At 49.9% G+C, this 21,741-nt stretch overlaps 1 protein-coding gene across 2 annotated transcripts in view; it reads left to right on the top strand.

Annotated features, from left to right (window-relative positions):
- The first annotated feature begins 6,645 nt into the window (after positions 1 to 6,645).
- The window catches only part of ANXA6 (annexin A6), a 48,975-nt gene continuing 33,879 nt past the window's right edge, over positions 6,646 to 21,741 (top strand). For both annotated transcript variants that reach the window (XM_058720488.1, XM_058720479.1), the window contains exons 1-2: positions 6,646 to 6,802; positions 17,094 to 17,137. In XM_058720488.1, the coding sequence (XP_058576471.1) occupies positions 17,120 to 17,137 (18 nt within the window). In that variant the 5' untranslated portion in view covers positions 6,646 to 6,802; positions 17,094 to 17,119. The remainder of the gene's footprint in view (positions 6,803 to 17,093; positions 17,138 to 21,741) is intronic.

The raw sequence follows: 21,741 nt of genomic DNA, 5'->3' as shown, positions 1-21,741 counted from the left end.
TTCTTCCCCACACAGAGGGGCAATCCCCAAGTCTTTCGGGGGAATACCGGACACTGATATAGGCCTTTCTCGTAGGGGAAGAGGGTTTTTCTGGTGTTCATATGAACAGTTCCCCTGCCCCGGGACTCCTTCCTTTAACTAAACTTAAAAGTGAGACCCATCTTTGGGCACACTCTCCTGATGGAGGCCGGCAGAACTGGGACAGGCCAGCAGGTGGCAGTATCTACCCACTTGCAGCTCTCCAGAGGGCCGCCCAGAGATTTTGAACTTTTCTCCCGAAATCAGAGAAACTACAGCCCAGAGAGAGGGGGAAGACGGTCTGAAATCCCAGTGCATTGTTCTGCCCACACCTCCACACCACACTGTCTTTCTCTCTCACAAACATTTTGGAAGGGCCACTCCATGTAGGAAGGGGCTTGGAACAGAACCAAAAAGATGAAGTCATGTCAGTGTGTTTCCTTCCCATATTTGCCTCCTTCCAGGCTTTGTTCCCACCAGTCAGTGACAGTGTGTGACATATGCTTACTTGCTTCCTCCACAGCCCCTGGATGTTTATGTTGTTTCCTTTCTGTGTTTAAAAAATATGGTGTGGGACCTAAAAAGCTTCCTCTGTAATTCAAATTATTTTTCTTAGGACTGATTCCTAGAAATAAGATGACCCGTCGAAGAAAATGAGCAGTATATTAGCCTTGTTTCTGCAGCTCAGGGAATAAGGCCCTGGGCCCAGGCAGTCAAGGGGACCAGGCTTTCAATCCTGCCTCAGTCATCTGGGCTGACTTTGGGCAAATGCTGTATTTTCTCTGAACTTCAGTAATCTTTACCCCAAATTAAGGATACTAAGAGCCCCTCCACTTGTATACTAGATACTATTCTCACTCCAAATATCGCTCCCCTCTCTCTTCCATTTCTTCACCCTCTATCTGGTCATTCCCATCAGCTCACAAATATGCTGTGATTTCACCAATCCTAAACAAAAAACAATCCAAAACTCTCCTTTTGATCCTCATCCCCCACCAGGGATGCCCCATTTCCTTTGCTGGCCTTTGTGACAAAACTCCTGGAATAAGTAGTTTGCACTTGTTATGCTAAGCCTGTTCCTCTAAGACCCTTGTCCCCAACACTCTACGGAATCTGCTCTCCACGGGAAAAGTTGACCTTCATAATACTAAATACAGTGATGGATTCTTGGGTCTTGTCCTACTAGACCTAAGAGTAGCCTTTGGCACAACTGACCACTCCCTCCTCCTTGAAGCCCTTTCATTCACTTGGTTTCCAAAACACCACACCCCCTCGGGTTTCCTTGCACCTCACTGTGAGCTCTTTCCCAGGTGCCTTTGCTGGGTCCTTCTCCTCTTTCTGATTCTTAATGTAGGAGTGACCCTTGGTTCTCTTCCCCTTTGATGAGCTCATTGCTTTCTCTGGCCTTGAACAGTATTTATATGCCTGTAACTTTCAAATTTGTATCCCCAGCCCGACCTGTTTCTTGAATGCCAGATTTGTCTATCCAAATGGCTCTTAGACATTGCCTCTTGGATGTCTAATAGAAATCTTACGAAACTGGTCACAGACTTGAAGTCGATCTTTTTTCCCACTTTCACTCTCCAAATTTCTCCTCCTGCAATTTTGTTCATCAGAGTTCAGAGTAACTCCATCCTTCCAGTGGCTCAGGCCAAGATCCTTGAAATCATTCCTGACTCTTTTTTTCTGTCACCTTATATCCAATCCTTCAGGAAATCATGTTAACTCCACCTTGAAATATATCCAGTCTCTAACCACTTCTCACCAACTCTATGCCATTTTGGCTGAGCCACTAGCATTTCTCACTCAGATTACTACAAAAGCCTCCTAACAGATCCCCAGTGCCTACTCTTGCCCCCCATTAGTATTCAGTATCCTTGACACAGAAATATATCAACTCCAGAATATATAAAGAGCTCTTACAACTGACCAGCAAAAAGACAACCCAATTTAAAGACAGGCAAAGGAAAAAAAAATTAAAACGGACGAAGGACATGAATAGACATCTCTTCAAAGAGGATGTGTGTACAAATGGCCAATCAGCACACGAAAAGATGTTCAGCATCATTAGTCATTAGAGAAATGCAAATCAAAATCACGAGATACCAAAAAAAGAAGGAAAAAAACAACTCAGCTACACTTCAGCTACAAAAAGAGAAAATAAAACCACAAGATACCATTTCACACTGACCAGGACGGCATTAAACAAAAAATAAAAACCAGAAAATAACGAGGGTTGTCAAGGACATGGAAAACGCTTGTGCATTGCTGGTGGGGATATAAAGCGGTGCAGCTTCTGTGGAAACAGCTCAGCAGTTCCTCAAACAGTTAAATATAGAATTACCATACGGACTAGCAATTCCACTCTTAGTAAATACATAAGAGGACTAAAAACAAGTACTCAAACAAGGGTTGGTACACAAATGTTTATAGCAGCACTACTCACAATGGTCAAAAAGAGGAAAAAAGCTAAATGCCCATCAGCTGATGAAAGGATAAGCAAAGTGTGATATATCCACACAATCAAATACTATTCAGCCATAAAAAGAATGAAGTGGGGCTACATGTTGCAGCATTTAGGAACCTCGAGGCCATTATTGTGATGGTTAGTTTTACATGTCAACTTGACTGGGCTAAGGGATACCTGGAGAGCTGATAAAACATCACTTCTGGGTGTGTCTGTGATGGTTAGCATATGAGTCACTGAGAGATTAGCATTTGGTACAGTATACTGAGTAAGGAACTGCCCTCACCAATGTGGTCTGGTCGGGCATCACGCAGTCCATCGAGGGGCGAATGGAACAAATGACAAATGGCAAAGAAAAGGCAAATGCAGCTCTCTCTCTCTCGTAAGTTTATTTATTTTTGGGAGAGAGAGAGAGAGAGCAGAGGAGGGGCAGAGAGCACCCCAAGCAGGCTCTGTGTACTTTGCCCAGAGCCTGATGCAGGGCTCGAACTCAGGAACCGGGAGAGGACGACCAGAGCCCAAATCAGGAGTTGGATGCCGAACCAACTGAGCCACCCAGGAGCCCTGCAGCTCTCTTCTTGGGTTGGGACGTCTATCTTTTCCTGCCCTCAGACCACCCCTCCACCCCACCCCCATTCTCAGGCCTGCAGACTCTAACTAAATCACACCCCTGGCTTTTCTGGTTCTCCAGTTTGCAGCCGGCAGTTTATGGGACTTGTCAGTTTCCATAACTGCCTGAGCCAATTCCTGTAATAAACCTCCTCCTATATATATCTATTTCTATATACCCTGTTGGTTCTGTTTCTCTGGAGAACCCTAATACGATTATGCTAAGTGAAAGAAGCCGGACACTAAAGGCCACACATAATACCATTCCGTTTGTATGACCCACTCATAATAGGCAAATCCATAGAGGCAGAAAGCAAACTGGTGGTTTCCAAGGGTTGGGGGAGGGGACACTGGAGATTGTTTAACAGGGTTTTCTTTTAGGGGGATGAAACCGGCTTGAAACCACGCAAAGTGGGTGGTTGCACAACAATGTGAAGGTCAGGTACTCAATGTCACTAAATGGTTCCCTTTAAAATGGCTGATTTTATGTTATGTGAATTTTACCTCCGCAGAAAGAAGAAAATAAACGTCCTGTCCCTCCTCTGTTCCACACCTTGCAACAGCTCCCCAAATGCCTCAGAGTAAAAGGTGAAGTCCTTACAAGGGCCCACAAGCCCCCTCCTCACCCCCATTTCATTGGGTCCCTCCTTATCTCTGCTCTCCTGATACTCCCCCTCCCCCTCCCTCCACTCCAGCCACACTGGCCTCCTTGCTGTTCCTGGAACATTCCAGGCCTACTGTTGCCTCCAAGCACTTGCTCCAGCTGTTTCCTCTGCCCGAAGACACTCTTCCTACAGCTTGGCTACCTTCCTTACCTCTTCCACGCTGTCGTTCACGCTGTTTGGCCCCTGCCGAATACCGTACAGAATACTGCAACTTCCTGTTATCCTGGGAACCTTCACCTGCTTTTCCTTCTTTTTGTCCACAGCACTTGTCACCCGCTAAGATACTGTCATGTCTGCTTATCGCGTATCTGTCTCCCCTCTGCTGGAACGCAGAGGCCAGGAGGGCAGAGATCTTCATTTTGTTTGCTGATAAAGCTCTGAAAATAGTACTTGGCCCATAGCAGGTGCTGAATGAGGATTTACTAATGAATTGGGGAGATGAAATGTAACATCACAAGTAAAGCTCTTACAACACTTCCCGGCTCACCGAAAATGCTCAGTGAACGGCAGCTACTATTTATGATGCTTGAGGAACCCCAACCTCCACTCTGGGGCCAGCCCCTTTATAATCTGTCTAAGAAGGTATTGCCTCATCTACTAGAAGATCTGTTAAAACAAAAACAAAATCCAGCCAGGTATATTTGAAGATCCAGTTGGCTTCATTAAATGATTCATGAATTGGGCAATGTCCCACGTAGGAGGCAGAGGGGAGCCTGGAAGAGTTGTACAAAATGGAAGGTTTTTATAGAAGGAGGGTGAGCAAGAAAGTTATTAGCAAAAGAAAAGGGGTGTTCCAGGCAAGGTGGCTTTTCCTTAGGGAGAAAAGCAAGGGGTCTTATCCTGTAGATCATCGCATCTTTCTTTGGGGGGTCTCCGTGGCAGATTCATTGGCACTGATTGAAAAATTCCTGACTGACCGGTGAAGCCTACATTTCTGGGGGAGGTTGAAACGGATTAGGTATTAATCCCCAAGCCATGGTTTGTGACTTTAGCCTCAATGACACCATGTTGGGCCTGTGGTTTTATTTTTAACAGATCTCATTATAAGGTAATTATTTTAATTTCTTCTTAGTCTCCCACTGGATTCTATTCATCTTTCTGGTCAACATCACTCTCACCTGGATGCCTAGGTTGGGTCCATCTGCTGTGGGCCAGCATTGTATTTTATAGTTTACAGATCACAAGTGTCCAAACTTCTTTGTAACAATGACCTAACTGTTTGTCTTCTGTGAGAGTGGATGCTCCATGAGGGCAGGTCAGGGCCCCCACTTCCTATTTGCTCCCTTCCATCTCCCAGCTCAGTACCTGGCATGCAGCAGGTACTCAATAAATGTTGTTGGGGGAACGAATATGTTGGGGAGGAAAAACATCCTCTGCCCTTCAAGATCCTTCTAGCTAGACTAAGAATCAAATTGACATGAGACAGATTAACGGGAAAAAATCAAATTCAGTTTCATACATAAGGAATCCACATAAACATGGAAATCCCAAAGGCACTGCAGCTATGCAACACTTATATGAGCCTGTTATGAAGATAAGTTTCTTAGGCTAATCGGAATGTCTTATTAAAAGCTCTCTTCTTGGTACAGGCTCTTCCCAGTGTAAATTTAGGCAGTTGAGGGGGAGGTGGAGAGCTTTCCTTGAATCTGCTGGGTGTGGATTGCTTTTAACTCAAAATAATCTTTATGCCACAGTGGCCCATCTTGGAGCAGCCTGCCCTTGGTGCCTACAAATAGATGGAAGGACATACTTTCCACCCAGGTCTCCTTGTAGAATTCTTAGAGGACTCTGAACTGGTGACAGATTGAGGACAACCATTGGAAAAAGCTTTTGGTCATCCCTATCTTTTGGATGAACAAATTGATATTTAAAGCAGTTACATGTCTTGTCCATGCAAACTCAGCAGGTGAGTGGGGAGCCCAGGGTTGCCATCTGTCCATCTTTTCACCCAAGCAGAACATTTTTTTCTTTTTAAAAAATATTTTTTAATGTTCACGTATTTTTGAGAGAGAGACAGAGTGTGAGCAGGAGAGGGGCAGAGAGAGAGGGAGACACAGAATCCGAAGCAGGCTCCAGACTCTGAGCTGTCCACATGGGGCTCGAACCCACGAACTGTGGGATCATGACCTGAGCTGAAGTCTGACGCATAACTGACTGAGCTACCCAGGCGCCACACTGAGGCAGATGTGTGGGGGATGGGAGATACTACTGAACTTTATTGTAGGACCACCTCCTCCAGGAAGTCTTTACAAATATCCTGGGGGAACAACATTCTTAATTTCCTCTGTATTCTCAAATAGTTTATTGTTTTTTATGTTCTAGAATTTTCCACACAGTCCTGGATTTTAACAGCTGGTCTTTTTGCCTTTCCTGTGAACTATGCACTCCCCAGAGTCAAGTTCTAATAAGTGTCCCTCTGGAGTCTCTGTAGCCGGGTTCAAATCCCAGCTCCACAACTTACCAGCTGTGCCACGTTGGTCAAAGACCTGGACGTCTCTGGGCTCTCCTCCGAAAAGTGGGTAAGTAATGTCACGGGTATAATGGGGCTACTGAGGAATGTAATCTGACCAGGCAGATAAAGTGCATGGCCTCAATTTTGTCAAGTCTCAATGTTCGGTTTCTCAGCAAAGTTTTGGCAAGTAGTAGCAATTTGGGGGAGAAATGTCCAGCTCAGGGAATCGGAAGCCCTGACTTCTGGCCTTGAGTGGCCTTGGCCAAATCCCCCTACTTTCTCTAGGTCTTTGCGGGGGTCTGAGCACTGACGTAGGTTCTCCGGGCTGTGGGGCTGGGCCGCTCCGGGCTGGTGACATTCTAAGATTCCAGGAGCGAATGAACTTGGGGGGTGGGACTGGGGGAGAGGAGGCGGGGCGAGCCCGATTGGCCTTCGCGCGCCACGTGTCCTGCGGGGGAGCAGCCGCCCGCTGTCCTCCCGGCCCGCCCCGCGCTGCTGCTCCTGCTCGGCTAACGGGCTCCCACCCTGCGAGCTCCGCGTCGCGACCGCGCGTCCGTCTCCCAGTCCGCTACAGGAAGCCTCCGCCGCGCGGTGAGTGGATTGAGGCCGGAGAGGGGATCGCTTCGAGGGATTCCCCTTCCTGAGGGCTGCAGGGACGCGGGGACGAGCAATAAACGCCCAGTCATTGCTGACCTGTGCCTCCCGCGAGGCTCCTGGGAGGGGTGCGGGCAGGTGGAGGGCGCGGGCAGGTGGGGAGCGGCGGCGGGTCGGGAACGCGAGGGCGCGGTAACCCGGGAGGGTCGCGGGCTGAACGTGCCTGGGGGAACGCAGTGGAGCAAATTTAGAGCCGCGAGCGTAGAAGCAGAGGCGAAGGCGCTCTGGCTGGGGGAGGGGAGAGCAGGAGGGGAAAGGAGGGGAGGAGAGGGGCGGGCGAACCGACCTGCAGCGGGTGTGGTCCAGGGGCTGGGGGCAACCCGGCAGAAGCAGAGCCGGGTGCTGGCCGCGCTTTAAGAGGGGGCGGGGGCTGGAGAGACTTAGAAGATCTAGGGTTGGGGACAGCTGGATGGGGGTCTAAGGACCCGCAGGGAAGGGTGTGGCTGAGGCCAAACGGAGACTGAGGCTGCAGGAAGAGTCATATCGTCCAGCCGCTGGTGCAGCGGTTTGTGGGTGTTGTTGGAAAGAAGGCTCTGTGTGCAGACCGATGGGGGGGGGGGGAGCTGGCTTGTTCACACCCCAGGGACCCGCCCGTCCCCTTTGGATCACCGCTGGCCTAAAGGAGACTTGGAGCTGGGCTCTAAGGACGGAGGCCCCACCCTTCTTTCCGCTCTCCGGAAGCCCATTTTAGGCCTAACCAAAGCTCTTGGGGCTTCAGATAACTCCCAAAATACCCGCATGGGACTGAAATACCCTGAATCCAATCCCAGCTTCACCATCAACTTTCAGTGTGACCTTGAATCCGTAGCTTTCCCTCTCTGAGCCTCAAGTTCCTTTTCCAAGTCGAGAGCTGATAAACTCAGACCCTCTTGGCGGAAATGATGGGCATCGTTAAAATTGATTTATTTGTCAGCTGCAAGGAATGATTGCAAGTTTGGGAAGTCTTGATTACAGGCTTGGGAAGCCTGGGCGACCCTTGTAAGCCCTGTAAGGGGAAGGGGTGGGGGTGGGGGCTTATGCTAAGAGAATCCAGCCTTTGCTTCCTCCCTCCCCTTCCTTTTCTCTAAACCCCCTTGGGTCTTCCTGACAATTCCAAATTTGGCCATATGGCTCCCGGGTTGGTGAAAGGACTCTGGTTTCCTCCTTCTGCTCTTTTCCCTCACTTCCACCGCCCCACCCAAAGCACACCTTAAATTGCTAGCCCACTGACCCAGGAGGGATATCCTGTCCTGCTTGGCCCTTCCAGGTGAATGATCCATCCAGCTGCAGCTCCTGCAGACCTTGCCCTTCCAGCTGGCAGGCCTGTGCCATGCAGAGGGCACTGGCCTGGGAGTCATGGAAAGCAGGGTTACAGTTCCAGGTGCTGGAGGGGTCCTTGGGCAAGGCCCTTCCCTCTCTGGGGCTTAGTTAACCATCCGTAGCAAAGGCTGCTTGACTGGCTGTCCAGCGCTGGTGTTCTAGGATTCAACTGTTCTAGGACTTAGGATTCTGGGAGTTGGGTGGGGCCAGGGAGGGAGGCACAGGCCTGCATCCCCCTCTGCAGCTGTGACAGTCACTCATCCATCTTTCCTTGCCTTCCACCCTTTGTTCCCAAGGCACTGGCTGCTCAGATTCAGAAAATATTTGCGGTTTCTGAGTAAGGGCCATAGCTCTTGCTGGGGCAGAATGTGGACACCAGTGTGCAAAGGAGGGGGGCTGTCCTTTGGAAGTGCGGAACCTTGCCTATTGGAGCTGACCCCTGGGACGGGGCGGGGGAGTTCTGCAGTGTTGGGAAGCTGCCAGCCTCTGGAGCATCTGCAGTGCAGCACCCAGCAGGAGCCTTGGGCCACCAGGCTCCAGCCTTGGCCCCAGCCTCTGAGTAGCTGGGGCCCTGGGCACATCTACCCTTCTGGGCGTTAGTTCCTTCCTCTGTAGAGGGGTAAGAGATGTGTCCAGGGCATCCAGCTGGTAGAATGGGTGCAGGCTGCATGACTCCTCATGTTGTATTATTCTAGGATTTTCTGGGGAGGCCCAGTGGTATCACTTAGCCTCACCCCACCCAGCTTCTCCAAGATACTTCCTGGGTGGGGACAAAGTGCAGGATGTGGTCTGTACCCTGATTTCTGAGCATGCAAGTCCGGGTCTTGTCCTCACACCCGCCCTCCCTGCACCTCCACAATGGAGGAGACGGAGTCTTTGGGAAGGGAGGACTGTTATGCTTATAAATTTCTTGGCTAGGCATCCAGCCACTGCATTTCCTTTCCTCCTGGGATTGAGAAGCTCCCACAGAGACTGGCTAGGGAGAAATGACTGTCTTTGGGTTCTTTGAGCTTCAGATTGCCCTCCTGTAAAATGAGGAGGAGGTTGATACCCTCCTGAGATTATAAGACAGCAGCTGTGAGAGCGCCTTGTAAACTGCAGAGTGCTGTGCCCAGAGAAGCAAGTGCTACCGTTGTCATCTCAGAAGGGTGTGGTGCTTGAGAAGTCAGGTGACCTGAGCCTCAGGTTCTTCATCTGTAAAACGGTGTCCTGGTGCATCTGAAATAATAATAAAATCGTAACCTGCATTGTTTATTGAACCCTTCCAACTTGTCAGGCTCTGGCCGAAGCCTTGATATATTACATGCTGTTACCATGCCTATTTTGCAGACGTGGGAAGTCAGCCCTCAGAAGTTTAGGGAAGAAATAATACTAACGTCTAACGTTGTGTTTCCTGTGTGGCAGGGCCACTTCGAGGCTCTAGATGTGTCTTCTTTCTGTCCTCGCCAGCACTCCTCTGAGCTGGGCACTCTTTTTATCCTGTTTTGCATACGAGGCTAAGTACTTACCCAAGGCCAAACAGCTCCCAAAGTGCAGGTCAGGCTTCACTGTCAGGCAATGGGGCTCCAGCGTCTGTCCCATTAGATACTACACATTGCTGTCTCTCACAAAAGTGACCTGAACTGGGGTTCAAACCCAGGCCCATCCAATTCTAAACCTGGGGCAGCCAGAGGATCTCCTGGGGACTTGCCCAACCCTGAGATCAAGGGTTCTGGGTCAGGAGAGGGAGAGACACTGCTCTCTAAGAAACCCGAGTGCCTCCAGCTGGGGGGGTGTGCCCAGGCACAAGGCCAGGAATGGCATTTCCCCTGGCTTCATCAAAGGCTTGCTCCCCGAGGACTGTGGGGCTGATCCTGGTGTCTTCCTGTAGGCTGGGGGAGGAGCCATCAGGAAAAGGGGAAGGGAAGGATATCGATTTTAGAGGCCAGGGGCCTCTGAAGTCGGGTGCACACATCCTGGGGGGCGCGAAGATGATTTTCTGGGGTACAGGAAGAGACAGGCCTCTTCTTACATATGCCTTTAATCTCATGCTTACAAAATATATTTTTATCGTGATGAATGCTCAATTTTTTGTTGTTGTTGTTTGTTACTGGTGGTATATGAGACCAAAACAATTGAGGATTACTGCACTAGATTGCCAGCTTTGTGTGGGTGGGAGACTCATTGGTCTCAGTTTTTATTCTACCCCCATCTCCAGCCAATGGACAAGCTCAGTAAATATTTTTTGAAAAATGAGCCCCTGCTTCATCACTAGTTTTCTTAGTGACATTGGGCAAATTATACTTAACCCCTCAAGTTATTTCCTCTCCTGGCTATATAATGAGGAATTAAGCACAGTTTGAAAACCACTAGCCTGGATGTCCTCTTATTGTATGATTTTTTTTACCCCTAACGGGGTCACTAAGAAAGTATTAAAACAGCTCAATGTATTTCACCCAACAATCCTTATGAGTCATACCCTATGCTAAGGGGTACAGCAAAGAAGCAGGAACAGTCATTTTTAAGAAACAGTAAAATCGTGATTCAAAAGATATAAAAATGATCATGTGCCAAGATTTTATTCTACTAACTTACTAATAACTGGACAGGCAGATGTTAAAACCAGCTTGAAAGAGAATCACTAGACACTTTTTTTAAAAGGAATTTTCAAATGGAGGCAAACTGGTTTTTCCGGCAGAAGGAGAGGGGAATTAATTGGACCTTTATCAGATAGAATAGTATGAGGGTGTCTATAAGAATTATTTTATATTACCACCATTTACCTACAAATTACTGAGCTGTAAAATAACTCAAAGACAGACTGGAATCAGATAACCCGGAGGGTTTGAGGTAGATTTTTTTCCTAGAATACCTTGGAGGAAAGCAACCTCCCTCTATTTGAGGAGTGGTAAATCCAAATGGTTGACCCAAGCCAGTCTAATATAGGTGATTTCTGAGTACTATGGGGGGTTCAGAGGCAAGAGAAATCCCTCCTGGCTTCCTGGAAGAGTTGGAAGAATCACCTAGAAAAGTTTTTAAAAATTACCAAAGCCTACGCCTCACCCCAGAAACCAATGAGTCAGAATCTCTAGGCATTGACCTTACACTTTGGTAAATTGGAAAAACTCCCCAGGTGGCATTAATGAAGCCAGAATTGAAAAGCACTGGTTTTGATGCTAGAAGGCTGGATAGAAAATGCTGGTAGAGGGGCGCCTGGGTGGCGCAGTCGGTTAAGCGTCCGACTTCAGCCAGGTCACGATCTCGCGGTCCGTGAGTTCGAGCCCCGCGTCGGGCTCTGGGCTGATGGCTCGGAGCCTGGAGCCTGTTTCCGATTCTGTGTCTCCCTCTCTCTCTGCCCCTCCCCCGTTCATGCTCTGTCTCTCTCTGTCTCAAAATAAATAAATGTTAAAAAAAAAATTAAAAAAAAAAAAAGAAAATGCTGGTAGAAGGGGTTGTGTGGGCTTAGTGGGGAAGGAGTGTGGTGGTGGGTGAAGGAGAGAGAGGGGAAGACAAATCAGGAAGGATGTCGTGAGCCTTGGATGCTGAGCTAAGATGGCCTGCATTGAAAGGGGTCCCTGGGGACAAGTGGGCAAGGAGTGACCTGGCCCAAGTTAGAGTCCCCAGGCCCTAGGGGCACAGAGGTCTGGCTGAGTGTTTGTGTGACCTTCCAAGTTATTTTTTGATTATTCTCACATTTACTTCCCCCACACACCTGGTTTTACCCCCTACGCTCAGCGTTGCCACCCTCCCTGAAAGCGCTCTGTCTTCCTCCAAAGTAGGCAAGACATCTTTGGAGAACAGAAATGCTTTTTTCTTATGCTGGTGTTTCTGTTCAGTCTGACATCTCCTGTCCCCTCTATCTGCTTTATTCCCTTGAAGTCCAGACTCCTGATTGTGCACATCTATCAGCCTGAACCCCTAACATGCGTCTTATACCTGTATATATGTGGCACAAATGCAACAGAAAAGGACAAGGTAAAAAAAAATTGAGAAAGTTGTAGTTTTTGTCCTGTACCCCAATGGCTTGAAGTGTACCCCACTTTGGAGACCACTGCTCTGCAACGGTGACCTTGATAACAGAAGCCAAATGTGTAGTAATTACACTTACTACACATTTAATGTGTTCCTGGCCATGCTGAGTATTTTACCCACCTTAGTTTATAGAATTTTCACCAAAAACCTTAGGATATTAGCATTTCCCAGATGCAGAAACTGAGTCAGAGAGAAATGACAGAACTTGCCATAGGTCATGAGCTAGGAATTTTCTGGAATGTCTGGAGTTTTTTCCCCTTTATAAATGTTGGTTTATTTATTTATTTATTTATTTTAATGTTTATTTTTGAGAGAAAGAGGCAAAGTGTGAGCCAGAGAGGAGCAGAGAGAGAGAGGGAGACGTAGAAACCAAAGCAGGCTCCAGGCTCTGAGCTGTCAGCACAGAGCCCAACACGGGGTTTGCACTCACGAACCCGTGACCTGAGCCGAAGTCAGACGCTTAGCCGACTGAGCCACCCAGGTGCCCCTGATGTGTCTGGATTTGAACTCAGGCCATGCCTGCAAAGCCTGCATTCTTGATTACGATGCCACTCTGCTTCCACTGTAAATGTTTGGTTTTATCATAATAAAAGCTACCATTTATTAAGACTTTATTCTGTAATAGGCACTGTGCTTAGGGCTCTTCATCTGCTATTTCAGTTATTTACCGGTACTTGGAGATAACTTTTATGTGCATTCTGCAGATATGGAAATTGAGATTCAGTTAAGGTAGTTTACCTAAATCACACACTGGGGGTGGAGCTGTGACTCCCAGCGAGGTCCTACCTGAAAGCCCATGCCTCTTGCATGATTTGGCAAGACCCTTCCCCTGTCCAGCTTGTGGTTTCCCAGGTCTTGCACTTGGGCAGTGGTAAGCCATAAGTCCTGCCAGCTCTGGTGTGTTCTCTACCCTATAGCATTCCTCCTGGAATCAGTCTGGAGCTCCCAAAGGGGAAGGAAGGAAACTTGATGGCTTGCAGGCTAAAGGACTAAGGCAGGGGGGTAGCCAGAGTAGCAAAAAGCCACTGGGAGACTCTACCCTTGAATAGATTTAAAAAAAAAAAAAAAAATTGGGGGGATGCCTGGGTGGCTCAGTCGGTTAAGTGTCTGACTTTGGCTCAGGTCATGATCTCATGGTCTATGAGCTCAAGCCCAGCATCGGCCTCTGTGCTCACAGACCAGAGCCTGGAGCCTGCTTTAGATTCTGTGTCTCCCTCTCTCTGCCCCTCCCCAGCTTTTGCTCTGTGTCTCTCAATAATTATTTAATTATTAAATAATAACTAATAATATTTATATTATATAATCACATAATTATTATCAGATAATATTTAATAATTAAATAATAATTAAAATAATTATTTTTTGAGAGAGAGAGAGGCATGCACCCACATAGCAGGGGAGGGGCAGAGAGAGAGGGAGGGAGAGAATCCCAAGCAAGCTCTGCAGTCAGCACAGAGCCTGACACAGGGCTCGACCTCACAAACTGTGAGATCACGACCTGAGCTGAAATCAAAAGTCAGATGTTTAACCGACTGAGCCACCCAGGTGCCCACCGCCCGCCCCCCACCCTTGAATGGATTTCTGGAATGATCAGTCATCATGAGCCCTGTTGCATATCCAGGTCAGAAGAGGTTCAGGGTTCCTGGGAGGAGAGAGGCACAGGTCTAGAATGGCCATACCTGCCAGTCTTGTGAAGCTATTTCAACCAGGATGATAAGACTAGCATATTGGGTAGGGGGGAGGCTTAGGGATAGAGAAGAATCCTGTGACCTGGGAGAGAAGCCCCTGAGACTAATATTCTAGATTTTGCTATGAAAATTCATGGTTGAAATCTATAAAAGCCTCTCTCAGCCACTCTGGATTTTCCCAAAGAGAGAGTGATATTATCCCCATTTTACAGATGAAGACACTGAGGTCCAGAACGGGAACCTGGCTTGTCTGAGGTTACAGACAGATTGAGAATCAGACCTAGGTCTTTTTCTTGGGCCTCTCCTAATATCCCATTGCAGCCAGGGTCCACAGTGGTGTAAGGGCTTATGACCTGGGGCTTGGAGGCACAGATATTGGCCATTGTCTGGGCCTTGGCAAGTTACTTACCCTCCCTGAAATGCCTTTACCTCATCTAGAAAATGAGGGGCCTGAAGTAGTGGATGGTTAAGAGCCCTCTGGGATTCTGAAATATTGTATATAACACATTCATTCAACCAATTTGAGAGGTACAGTCTGGGTTGCTCTGGGAGGGGTCAGAGACCCTTGTAAAGCCAAGATAGATGGCGCCTCTGATTAGCACCAGGGTTTCCCTAAGCCCACAGAGGAGGGGCTGTTGGAGATTCAAACCCCTCCCCACCCCACAAATGGCCGTCTCAACCCCTAGTTCTGGAAGAAGTTTGCTTTTTGTGTAGACACAAGACGAGCACTCACATGAAGCACACACAGACTGCTCTCTGAGCTGAGGATATTTTCCCAAAGACTTGGAGGCCCTTCCTCTCAGCCGTCTCTCCTTGGAAAGGGCTCTCGTCCAGATGGGCCTGGGCTACAGCCAGCAGCTGAAGTTTCCAGCAACAAGGCCAAAGGAAAATGCTTCCAGACTGGAGGTGCAGGTGACAGGCCTTAGCCCTGCCTGCCTCAGCGGACTTCCCAGGCCTCTTTCTGTCCATTTCGATGCTGGCCTTGGGGATCCCTCACCCCCTGCCCACACCATGCCCCAGGCCTGGGAAACCCCTGAGCTGGCTCCCCCGCCAGGCCCTGGGGTAGACTTGGGCCCTCCTCCCCTGGGGGGGGGGGGGGGAAGTTTCCATTTCCTGGTGAGAGTTGCATGTTTGTACAGAGGGGCCCCTGGTTGTCAGGGAAACAGCAGGGTTTCCTCAAGCTCTGCTGGGGTTGCAGACAGATCTCTGTCCTCTGCTGTTCACTCCCAGCCCCTCCTCCTGTCTGTCTGCTGACTGCAGTGTGGGGGACTCATGATCAGGCACTGGGGACACAGGCAAACACGACAAAGCCCCGTCAGAACTTCCCACCAGTGCAGTGAGTACCTGGCTTCCTGTGCTCTGCCCTTGACTTCAATTAAAATGTCTCCTCCTCCAACAGTCCTGCAAGGGAGCAAAGGGAAAGCCCCAGTTTTGTACTTGAGATGACATTGAACTCAGAGATGAGCAATATGCTGAAGGGCACGTAGCTAATAAGTGACAATCCAGTTCTGTCCACCTGACTCCAAAACCTGTGTTCTCTCTACCGTGTCACACTGTCTCTAGTGCCCCAAGATGAGAGCAGGATTATGGACTGAGGTCAAGGGCTGACTTCCCCTAAGTGTTTTTTTTTTGGGGGGGGGGGGGTTTCTTTTCTTTTGGTGGTGGTGGGCTACATGGAGAACGGGAAAGCACTGAGCTAAAATGCCACCCTGGTTTCCGCTCTTCTAGTTCTGCTCCTTGTAGGAGCTGATTGAGGTTCTTATTCTTACTTTTAAAAAGTAACACACAGGGGCGCCTGGGTGGCTCAGTCGGTTGAGCATCTGACTTCAGCTCGGGTCATGATCTCCTGGTTCAGGAATTCGAGCCCCACGTTGGGCTCTGTGCTGACAGCTCAGAGCCTGGAGCCTGCTTCGGATTCTTTGACTCCCTCTCTCTCTCTGCCCCTCCCCTGCTCACCCTCTGTCTCTTTCTCAAAAATAAATAATTATAAAAAAATCTTCAAAAGTAATACACAGACACGGTTTAAAAAGACCCAGTCGTACGGTCCTGACTGAAACGGAACGTACCGGCCCTTCCTTCTCCTCTTGTCCCCGGAAAATTGCTTCACTTCCATCCCTGCCTTCCTGTTGAGAGTGCCCATTAGCCTGCCCCGCCCCTGTTCTTCCCATTTCCAAACCAGTTACAGCCCCTTTTTCATTTCTTTTTTAGGTAAGACATTTTTGTTCCTTATTTCTTCACTCTAGACGCTGTCTCCTACACCCCCTTTGATCAGATCATGTGTCCCATTTGTCCTATCAGCGAAAAGTCCTCAGTGCTGGTCCCCTGCCTCCACTCCCTGCTGCCACATTAGCCACAGTGGGTCCATTGACCACACTGCCCCCAGGGATCAGCATGATTCTTGCGATCCTCTGATCACTCAGCCTAGGCTTGTACCCCGTGTCACTCTCTCCTGACCAAGTATTATCTTTTCTTCTTACTTTTTGCCATATGCATGTTATTCTTCCCCATTATGGAGTAAGCCACAGAAAAGCAGGGCTTTAAAAATCTCTTTTACGGATTGCTGTGTCATCAGTGCCTAGAGCAGTGCCTAATCAGAGTAGACGCTAAAGAAATGCTCACTGACTTCCACAGGAACGACAGCCCTTCAGATATTTGCAACAGGTGGCCCAGAGCCCTTTGAGCACTTTCATCTGTAGAACGTTAAGCCCTGGCCTCTGGAACCATTCTTGGTGACTTAGACGTAGAACATGCGTGGTGCAGATAGCATGGACTCTGGAGTCTGGACTTTGTTGCATTCATCTTTAAGCTGTGTGACTTTGGGTAAATGGTGCAACCTCCCTGACTCCCCTATCCTCCACTTCTTCCCCTGTGGAAAGGGAGAATCTGGTGCTGGGAAGGATCGCTGTGAGGGTTAAGTGGGATACCTGGGCAAGTGCCCTGCACCGCCTGGGGGAGTCGTGCGGGTCGGTGGTCGCTCCCTGTCTCCTTCTGGGTTCCAAGTCTCTTTCCCATCCTGGTGTGAGTATCTGGACACAGGCTAGTCTGTTCATTGTCTTCTGAAAAAGGCATCTGGCCCTGAAGCAGGCTGGGGGGTAATTTAACCAAAAGGGCTGGAGGCAGCTGGAAAACAGTAGGGGGAGCCTGCCTTCCCTTGGGAGGAAAGATGGGTGAGGAAATTGGGGGAAAGAATGGAGGGGACCAGATCTCACAGGTCTCTTTCTTCTCCACAGCGTTATCTGCTGCAAAACCTGATACCATGGCCAAACCAGCACAGGTAAGGAGCCTTTCCCCTCCTGAAGCCTGTGCTCTGCCTTTCCTGGGCTTCTAGAGTCACGAGGCCCACTCTGCAGATCCCTGGTACCTTCATCTAGAAAGGAGCAGGGGAGGTTCTCAGGCTTTGCTTGCTCCTGTTACAGATCACATCCTTTTTAGTTGCAAGTGACCAATGACAGCATATAACATCCTAATCAGATGTATATTGGCTTATATGACTGAAAAGCCCAGGGCTTCAGGTTGGGCTGGTTCCAGGGACCCAAATGATATTGTCAGGATTCTGCCTCTGTGAACTAGAGTTCCTCTGCATGGCGTCATTCTTGGGCGGCTCTTCCCTGATTTGGTGCTCTAGACACCAGCTGTCCTAGGCTTCCATTCTGCTTCCTGGGCAGCCTGGAGGAAACAGCCTAATTTATTCCCAGTGATTCCAGGAAAAGTCCTAGGTTTGGCTCTCATTGGCTGGGCCAATGGTAACTTGGATTCAGAGGGTAGAGTTGGTCCTACCTGAACTACATGGCTTAAGTGGTTCCCCAGGGAGATGGCTACTGGGTAGGCAAAAGCATTAGAGGGTTCTCTCTGCTCTGGAGATGGAAGTGTCCCTTGTCACGTGCACCTGGGATATCCTGGCTTGGGAGACCCCAGTCTCTCGTGCTGCATGACCACTTTGCTGGGCAGTAGAAGCTAAGGCGTGGTGGAGCTTTTACTCCTGGGCGTGGCCAGGATTGGGTTCCGTCCTTGGGCAGAGCTACTTGTCATTCTGTGCCACAATTCACCTGAGAGTGACCCTTGTTGGCTAGCCTTAGAGAAGGAGATAGGGCTACTGCAATGATGATGACCAGGAAGGGAGAATAAAACCAAGGGGGCACCTGGGGCACCTGGGGGGCTCAGTAGGTTAAGCACCTGACTCTTGATTTTGGCTCAGGTCATGATCTCACAGTTTGTGAGTTCGAGCCCTGTGTCCGGCTCTGCACTGACAGTGCGGAGCCTGCTTGGGATGCTCTCTCTCCCTCTCTCTCTCTGCCCCTGCCCCACTCAAACACACACGTGGGCGCTCTCTCTCAAAATAAATAAATGAAAACATTTAAAAAACACCCACAGGGGACACCTGACTTGGCCCCTTTTGCTCCTCACTTCAGTCACAGAGCTGCTCACCATAGACCTAATACAGGAGCTGTGTGATCTTGGGGGAGTTCCGACTCTCCCTGGGCCTCCCACCGAACAAGGGCCTTAAGGGTACCTATTCTTAAGGATATCTTCACCATTTTTGAAGAGCACAGTGTATCATGTGATACAGGATCCATACTCAAAAAAGTCCTAGCTGTGACCTCCCTATCAGCCTCTGAGGAGTACACTTGCACAAGTGGTCTCTCTGACCAGGAAGAGAAAGTGTTAGTGGTTATGGGCAGAGGTCCAAGGCATAGCTTGCTGTTCCCCATTTCCCATATGTAGTCATGCCGGAGCTGTTTCTTGGGAGGCATTCAAACTGCAGGGTTCTGCATGACCCAAGTGGACAGCGCAGATCCTGGGAGGTCAGAGGGGCCAGGACCTAGGGCACGGAACTTTGGAATCCTGTTCCAGTGCTGCCAGGCCACGCTTCTGCCTGGCTGACCTGTGGTTTCTTGTTGCCATGGACCAGGGGGCAGTAGACAGTCTGCAAGCAAGAGTCAATGGGTGGCAGAGGCTTAGAGGTCCCTCATCCCGTGAGATGAGCTGTTATCCCCCATTCATGGCACTCATGCTCTAGTGGAGGCATAAAGGAGCTCTGTGGGCACGTAGGTTGGGGAAACTCGGAAAGGTGCCTGGAGAGTGCTACTGGGTAGGAGCAAGGGGGCTGATGTGCTCCAGAGGGAGGGGACAGTGGAACAGAAGGCCAGAGAGAAGTTGATGTAGGGTGTGCAGAGCAGCAAAAGTAATTTGGCACGCTTGGGGTGCAAGGGTTTGGGGAGGGAGAAGGTTGCCGAAGACAGTACCAGAAGGTCTGAGAAACCCTGCGCACACGTGCACAGAACCAGCCGCTCACTCTTATCTGGTCCAGATCACCCCCAGTGTTAATTGTGCTATTCTCCCAGTGTTTCCTTCTAGAAGTGGTAAACTTGAGGCCCAAAGATGTGAAGAAATAGCGTGGTGTCAGAAAGGCCCCGGATGCATGGCTCTGTGGCATCCATTTCACAAGGATGTTCTGGGTTTGAACTCGATGATGGGGGATGAGAACACTGAGGGCGGGGCAAAAGGGGCAGGTGCCGGTACCTGGAACTCTAGCAGCTGCAGAGATGAGGCCTGGGTCAGGTCTGGTCAAGGCTGCTCTGAGGTGGGAGTCCTGGCCGGGCAGCCATCTCTCCAGGTGACATCAGCTCTGCTCCCGAGAGGCCTCAGGCTCCTACTCTAGCAGCAGTTGGGGTGGGTCCCGAGACCTCAGAGCCCCAGGGTCCAGGCTGCTCACCAGCTGGCATCAGGACCTGCTGAATATTTCAGGGTGGAAAGTCCCTTCTCTGTTCTCCCCTCCCCTTGGCCATGGGTGCTGGAGGCCAGGAACCTGTCTGCACGAGGAGTGACAGGCCATCTGGGTGAGGTGGAGAAGAGGGGACAGGTATACAGATGGCACCTAGAGATGCAGAATTCTTCAGGTTGGCGTGGATGACCAATGGTGGGAAACCAGGCCTGGGTGATTTGAAGGACTGTCTCCTGCTTCTAAATGGGACCAGTGCTAGGGCCCCCCATCATGTCCCCCTCTTCTAGTGGCTGTGATCCTGAGGGACCCTCCTGGGATAACTAAACTGGCCGCTGTCCCCTGGAAGAGTTTATTTCCTTGTGCAAAGACATACATGGGAAATTGGCCTTGCTCCTCACCAAGCCTGTCTTGAAGGGAACATTTTGATCGAGCTTCCTGTCCGTCATTAGATGTCCCTTCCCCCAAGACATCCCTTCCCCCATGATGGCAGTGCCTCATCTTTCGTTTGCAGCCCTGTCCTCAACACTGCACAGGGTAGAGGTGCAGGAACAGCAACAGGGGAGAGGGTCCTCGGCTTGCTGCTGCGACCCGTGCCCTGCCACCTTCTCCTCTTCTTCTTCCTGGCACCTTGGAGTCCCATGGTCTTGGCGACTTTGGGTGTCTGCACTGAGCGCTGAAGAACCTGGGCCGCCTCCCTGAATGTTCTTGCTTGCCCTTGTGCCTGGGACTTTTCCATGCTGTTTCCTGTGCCAAGCCTTCTCCCTCTCTGCTTTTCCCGTCCCCCGCCCCCAGTCCTTGGGGCCGCTCTGTCACTCCTCCTTTAGGGCTCATTTTAGAACTCACCTCCAGGAAGTCTTCTTGGATTTGCTCAGAATATATTCATAGTCATTCATCCATCCTCATGCCTATCCATCCAGGAAACAGATATTCAGTGAGTACTTAGTTGTGCCAGGCTCTGTGCTAGGTGCTGGGAATGCTCGGTGAGCAAAACACACACTGCTAGGGCTTTCTCAAGGGACTATGTCTTTTCTGGTCCCAGGATTTGGCGTGTGTTACTAACTCTCCTTCTCTGCCCAGGGGTGTGATCAGGTTGCAGGGGATTCACGGGTGGCGGGAAGAAGGCCGTGTCCCTTTTCTGGTCACCGGCCCCGTCAGAACTTTAAATAGCAACCCTGCGCGCACGCATGCATACCTCAGAGGGGCAGCATCTGCAAACAAACCAAGGGGGCGTCCACACAGCTGGCCAGGTCCTTCAGTGTGAGCCCTGGGGGTGCAGGAGGCTGTCAGAGGCTCATTTTCGCCTTTGCTTCTTACTCCTTTTTTTTTTTTAATTAAAAGTTTTTTAACATTTATTTATTTTTGAGAGTGGGGGAGGGGCAGAGAGAGTATCTGAAGCAGGCTCAGCGCTGTGATCATGGAGCCCGAGGCAGGGCTCAAACCCATGAACCCTGAGATCATGACCTGAGCCAAAATTAAGTCAGTCTCTTCACCAGCTGAGCCACCCAGGCACCCCTGCTTCTTATTCCATTAAGGCATGGTGTTTGTGCACCCTTAACCCTTGCACAAAGCCTTTCCTAATACCCTCCCTTAGCTGGAACCGGCCTCCACTGTCTTCCCAAGTTACTGTGCCTCTGTCCTAGGGTATTTATTACGAGCTCTGTGCTGATTTGTGTGCATGTCTCTCTTCTGGGTCCGAAGCTCATGAAAGACAGGGTCAGGTGTTCTTTCTCCCCGAATCTTCAGCCCTTAACGTTGGCCCCGGCCCAGGCTTAAGTGCCCTGTCACCATGCCGTGTGCTCAGTGCCTTGGGCTGTGGCATCCCCAGCTCTCCCAGTTCTCGGCCACTCTCCTGGCCCCATACTTCTCTGGGGCCATGTAGCTGACCCACATCTGACTTCTCTGTGAACCAGCCCATTGTGCATTCAAGTTCGATGTCTAAGATCCTCTGGCTCTGCCTCTCCTCCCTTTCACCCCAAGGACCCAGCCAGCTTGTCCTCAGATGCCAGTTGCCAGCTCAGCTTACTGGGCCCAGAAGGGCGGCACCTTGTCTTGGCATCGATTCTGAGGGTGGCTCTGGGCTTCCCTTGGGCCACGACCTCCCCCTCAGAAGCTGGCAGCCGCAAGGTTTCTAGAACTGGAGAGCAGAGGGGAACAGA

Source organism: Neofelis nebulosa, chromosome 1, assembly GCF_028018385.1.
Source record: "Neofelis nebulosa isolate mNeoNeb1 chromosome 1, mNeoNeb1.pri, whole genome shotgun sequence".
In the NCBI taxonomy this organism is placed as follows: domain Eukaryota; kingdom Metazoa; phylum Chordata; class Mammalia; order Carnivora; family Felidae; genus Neofelis; species Neofelis nebulosa.
This window is presented reverse-complemented; position numbering and strand designations above follow the sequence as displayed.